Source organism: Xenia sp. Carnegie-2017, unplaced genomic scaffold, assembly GCF_021976095.1.
Source record: "Xenia sp. Carnegie-2017 unplaced genomic scaffold, XeniaSp_v1 HiC_scaffold_16, whole genome shotgun sequence".
NCBI classification, from domain to species: Eukaryota; Metazoa; Cnidaria; class Anthozoa; order Malacalcyonacea; family Xeniidae; genus Xenia; species Xenia sp. Carnegie-2017.
The window spans coordinates 14292414-14298413 of NW_025813469.1; the positions used below are offsets into that span (position 1 = coordinate 14292414).

The following is a 6000-nucleotide window of genomic DNA, read 5'->3' on the forward strand; positions in this document are numbered from 1 at the left end:
ATGTGAAGCAGAATAAATGTATTTTTCTTTCGAGTTATTACAATAACTAATCATATTAATGTGGATTTAACAGTACATCAATAGACAATGAATTTGAACATATGAATGACAAGCACGGGTAAAGCCTTGAAATGCTTGCACCCTACGAAGCCTTTCCGTTCAAGAATTCAATATAGGTTAAGCTTGGGTTATCGTAACACAATCGTATCCCAAGATTAACGGAATCTCACAAATAATTACGTATGCATTTATATGATAACTGCTTTAAATAATTGAGTCTAAAATACAGCTATTTGTTCCGCCAGGATAATTTAGTCAGACTCTAGAATCATTTTTTTGCTACTAATAGAAATTATAAGATGATTAAATTTTTATGGCTGTTATTAATCAGTTAGCGTCGCTTTGACTTTACAAGGCCTTTTCGTAAGAGATTTAAAAAGAAAATCAATGTATACATAAAACAAGAACTTCAAAATATTTTTGTTCTACATGCTGACGAGCGTCGGCGAGGCAGCACACTATTCCTGACTTCCATTTTACTAGACCCAGTCTTTTTACGCGACCAATGTACTGGTCAACATTTGGATTTGGCGTCCGTCCGGTCGAATTTAAAGTTAAGGTCGACCTAAGTTAAAGGAGTCAAATTTAATTGTTTCATATGTCAAATTTCGCATGCACTTAATTCAAACTATTTTATTCCACACATGCAAAATACGACGTTTGAAACAGGCCTTAATCTGTAGCTTTCATTTGACGAACAGAAAGACAATTTGCGAAGAATACCTAGTACTAGCAGTAGCAGGGGCGTAACTAGACTTGAAGTAATGGGGGTGTGGAGAAATTTGCCCTGCAAAAGGGCGTTGCCCACAAAAACCCCTTCAATCATTATGGCTAGCAAATTATAATCATTTCTATTGTTGCATGTGTGGTTTATTAGTAAACCTTATTGAAGACTAGGTTTCTAACACGTAAATTATTACAAAACCTGTTTTTGAAATATAAACCTTAACCGTTTCGGACATAACAGTAAAGCAATGTATATTTGTTCTCATATCAAGAGTCTTAAGTGAGAATCATCTCAACGTACTATTGAGGTGTTGCTTTTTACTTAAATTTATTCTGAATTTACGGTTTTTTCTGGCTGCCCAAGATTTTAGTACTACATCCAGATGAATTGTATCTGTTAAATCCTTCTCGGTTGAGAAGACAATGAGTTCTTCCAGCCTTTCACCTTTCATTGTTGAGCGCAAGTAGTTCTTGACAATTTTCATTTTGCTGAATGATCTTTCAATATCAGCCACACTTACTGGAGCAGTAAACAGAAGTTTGTAGCATTTATAAACGTTAGGGAAAATTTCTTTATTTTTGAAAGCAGTGTCTCCGGCGTCGTGGACTGTTTTACATTCTTCTTCTGTCTCATTTACAAAGTTAACAAAAATCTCAAGTTCTGCATACAGTGACATACAATCTACGCTAATTGATGGAAGAAAAAGTTCGGTGACCTTTTCAACTTGTTCAAAATTTGGTTTAGTCAGTGGAGGCTGAAGGATAACAGCTAAGGGTTTTATTTTTTGCAAACAACTTTTTATGTTATCTCTATATTCTCTGATGAGGGAATCGAGGACCCCAATCATGCATTTTCGATAGTTACTTTTTAGTAACATAATTGCCAAAGTCTCAGGGTTGTCATCCAAACGTCTGCTTGATCTTTTGTTACTCTTTCTAGCAAACTCTTCCTCGGGATTGGAGCCTAGAGTCTTCGCAAACTCAACACTCGCATTTATTTGATCATTCAATTCGGATTCAATTCTTTCCAGTGATCTAACAGTTTCATCAATCAGTTGAAGACCATCAAGGATATTGAGCTCTGGCTTCTGCATCTGTACTGTCAGGATCTTGGTCTTTCTCATGATAAACCTCGTAAACATAACTGCAAAAACAAACTTAAATTTGACCATTTTCTTACGGAGCGAAATTGCTTTGGTTCTGGTTAATGAGTTGTTGTCATTGTAGTTTGTTTGTTTTCTTCTGTATCCACGTGTTTTTATAAATCATATATAAACAAGTGTGTATACACAAAGTGCATATACAATGTAACCTCCCTGCTATCACCATTTTGCAATGGTTCATCATTGTATCCAGCGGAATGTGTATCTGTGTTTATAATTACTTCATCTTACACATCTCACAGACACATTGCGTTGTGTCTGTGAGATGTTATTTCCACTTAGTAATCATTTAGTTGTTTTCAATGGTATGGTAATTTTTCTACTTCCCGAACACTGCCTTGCCACTTGACGGCAATATGCCCTGCAAAAACACTGTTTTTAGCAATTGGGGGGGTGTTACACCCCCCACACCCCCCAACAGTTACGCCCCTGAGCAGTAGCATAACTTTATTAACGGCTGCTGATTTGCATAAAGACAATCCACTTGGACAGAAAAGCAATGTGCTTTAATGTTATTATCGGCGCTTTTAACGCCAAGAGTATTTCATTGACCGCATCACTCATGGTAAAGTACATTTTAATAGTAGTAGCAGTAATATGGCTTTATTAACGATTGCTGATTTGCATCTAGGCGATGAACTAGGCGACAAAGCAATTTGCTTCCATATTATAAACAGCGCTTAACAGCACGAATACTTCATTGACCGAATTGTGGACAAAAGTACTTTTAATTATGTGTTATTTATTACAAGTAGACAAAAATTCCGTTTGTGGGTGCTGCTCCTTGAAAACTTGGCAGACAGATTTATAGCACCACAATAATTATTATTCGATGTTAATTTTGTGTTTGATGTTTTTTTGGGCTTTAACTCATTTCCTCTACATTTAGCTATAAGATTCTTTGTCTCCTAGTCAAGGGATACTCCTTTGAAGTTTTTTGTCACGCCCACAATTGCCGTAAGTAAGCGCCACCATGTTCATTTACTCACTTTACGACCTAAAAACATGGGACTTGGGGGCGTTCACTTACAGCAAAAGTCGGCGTCACCAACAACTTCAAAGGAATGTTCCTTTAAGTTAATTTACATGCATCGTGTTTACAAATCACATTGAACTTTTTACACGCGCACGTCCGGTTGCCGTCTTAGGCCTGGAAACTACGCGTTTCCCCGGTCATTAAGACAAAACGTTCCCCCATTTAAGTGTAGACGCAATCAAAAGAGCTGAAATATCTTCAATTTCACAAAGCGACGCGCATTTAAACGAAACACACATTCATTTACAAATTTTGCACGTTCGTTACATAAGTATTGAATTGCTCTAAAAATAGACATACAACAACCGTTAAAACTGCTGAATAGTTACTTACGTCAATCGAGAATCATTAAAGGAAATATAACAATCATTTGCATAGTTACAAGTATGTTTTTCACAATGGATATATACAAATTGGCTCTAATCATTCTCCATTGACTTAAATAAACGATTCAAAGATCTAACAAATGTGTGTTCACACTATTGAATGCATGTTTTTAGAATAAAAGATAAGTGAAAATTTCTATATAGCCTCAGTTTATCTACAAGAGTCCTCTTAAGAAATCGCCTGTTCATTGTATAGTAAAGAAGACTCTTTGAGAACAAAGAACGACACAAACACTGCACGCAAACTACATGAAATTGAATACATAATTTCATTTTGGTTTAGCCAATGGGAGGAAAGAAGATGTTGATGGGTGTCTGAGTACATAAATGAAGTGATATGTTACCAAAAGGTACACACCGTCAAGAAGTCTAGCACTGATCAGTTCGTGAGGAAAACGTTGGGAAAACTAACACGAACAATTTGAGATGAATACACCGCTACTGGCATCGTTCTTGTTGATATTTTATCCTTTGGTTGTTGATTCATCAACTTGGTTTAGTGATAAATCTTCATCAGGTATCGTGCTGAAACATTTCCACCGAGAAGTTACAAAGTATAAAATTGTACAAAATTTTTGTTCACTTGAAGCATGATCAATTTTAACAGATTTTTATACGGAGAAATTAAATTTAGTTAAATAAGTTGTCTTTAGGTTTGGTGTAAATCAACGACTTATTTTTTGGAATAATGAAGGAATTAAACGTTTGTGTTTTTAAAGACAAAATACTCATCGTGCTCTTCTTTTTTATAGTGAAGGACAAACTCAAAAGCATACTTGACCAAAATTACGCTTACCTCCTTGCTGGAGAGCCTAAAAAGGTGTTGAAATTCTATACTAGTGACTGTGTATTGATTGGGCAAGGTGCAGCGCCAATTGTAGGCAAAGCGGGTAAATGAGACATTTTTTATTTCTAATCAGGCTCAATGAGATGACAAACGGACTCACAAAGGGCTTTAATGTTTTAATTCTTGGGTTGCTCAGTTATTTCGAGTGATTATTTCCACCCTATACTTGATCACCATGGAAGCAAAGAGAACGGTTTGCATAACAATATCGCCATTCAAATTTGTTGACAGTCGACCTACGGGACAGCGTGTGTTTAACGTAATCATGGCAAGTCCGGGAAGATCAACTTTTACGTTATGAATTAAGAATGATTTCTATAGTGAAAAAGAATATGAGACAAAACATAAAACCAGATTTAGTACACCCAACTCTCCTAATACAGAGCCCTGCTTGGCGTTTATCGAGCGCGCAAAGCAGGCTGGTTAATTGTAGACTGTTAGCAATGAATCCCAAGTCAAAACTTGCCTGCACACTCCAAAACGTTATGTAAGTTGTAACAGCTGAATTTAATGTCTTCATGTTATATTTCAGCATTATTTAAGTATTTCAAAGCCGCAACATCGGGGCCACGAACTGTTAGCAGGAACAGCGTTTACATTGATGAAATTTTTGATAAAGGAAACATCGTGACTCTTAGATACACTCTGACACCACATGCAAAAGATTGTAGAGTCCTTTTTCATTCTCGGTAAGTAGCTTTCAAAGAAACTTAAACTGTTATTAATATGATGAAGGAACACCTATTAAAACAGCAAACAAACCTTAGACAGCCCAATTTAAGCACTTCCTTTCGAACACTGTGTTGATATAATATAACTATAATAAATAAAATTTCTTGCAGAGTAATCATCGTTTGGAAAAAGACCAAGAGTGGCAAATACTTGATTCACAATCTTATTTCAAATGTGCAAGAGAACCTCTGTCCGTCGACGTCATGATTGGAGTAGAGAAGATATAACATGTATATCTTAATATGTAGCCAGAATGTCGAAATAAAATGAGCCATTGTAATAAAATGTGTCCGTAAATGTTTTTGACATTCAATTTGAATTCCATTTTTAAATATCTTATTAACAAAATGTTCAGAATAAATGCTTCTCATTAGTCAAATAGCGATTCTTCCTTCCCTCCGTCCTTTACCCTTTAGAAATAAGCTGAATGATCGTATTTATTAATTTTATGTCCAATATAAGCTTGACTAGAAAACAGAGTCTAAAAGCTGAGCGTAGGGGAAATGTGCTAAAATTCCAAACAACATCAAAGCCAAAATTAATTTTGAATACTAATCGCCGTGATGCTAAATCTGGCTTTAAAGTATTCAACATCAGCAATATTAACGGAAATTAATGGCACATATTTGGGAGACAAAGAGTCTTGTAGCTGAGTGAAGGGGAAATCAGTTTAAGTCAAAAAAATAGGCAAAATTAACATAGTCAAATTTCGGTGGAGATTTTTACACATTGAGAGAGAGAGAGACGTCGAGCAAAACTGATCTCTGTTTTTTGACTGGGTGTACCATGATTCAATGAATTTGATTTTATAAAAGTATAAATATTCCTTAGAAGTTAAAACTAAACAGCTCAGATATTATATAGGTCAGGTGTACACTACGCAGGTTATCACTAAAATTACCTACATCTCGTTTGTGCGTATAATATAAGAAACTTGATGCATTGCGATTGTATTTCGTGCACTTTATGGCTTATGTGAATGGTGAATGAATAATTTTAATGTGACGTCAAAAGGCCACGTTGAAGCGAAAGTTACATTAAAGTGCCTAT

At 35.6% G+C, this 6000-nt stretch overlaps 1 protein-coding gene across 1 annotated transcript; it reads left to right on the forward strand.

Moving 5' to 3' along the window:
- The first annotated feature begins 3653 nt into the window (after positions 1–3653).
- Positions 3654–5235, forward strand: LOC124436971. The gene is made up of 4 exons (XM_046986963.1): positions 3654–3888; positions 4124–4261; positions 4751–4907; positions 5061–5235. The coding sequence occupies exons 1-4, from the start codon at positions 3798–3800 to the stop codon at positions 5155–5157; spliced, it is 483 nt and encodes a 160-aa protein (XP_046842919.1). The 5' UTR covers positions 3654–3797; the 3' UTR covers positions 5158–5235.
- The last annotated feature ends 765 nt before the right edge of the window (positions 5236–6000 follow it).

Excerpts from the sequence above, each read along its gene's own strand:
- LOC124436971 (XM_046986963.1), top strand. The coding sequence starts at position 3,798 with ATGAATACACCGCTACTGGCATCGTTCTTGTTGATATTTTATCCTTTG. Across the intron at positions 3,889-4,123 it reads TAGTGATAAATCTTCATCAG|TGAAGGACAAACTCAAAAGC; the intron begins GTATCGTGCTGA and ends TCTTTTTTATAG. Across the intron at positions 4,908-5,060 it reads AGAGTCCTTTTTCATTCTCG|AGTAATCATCGTTTGGAAAA; the intron begins GTAAGTAGCTTT and ends AATTTCTTGCAG.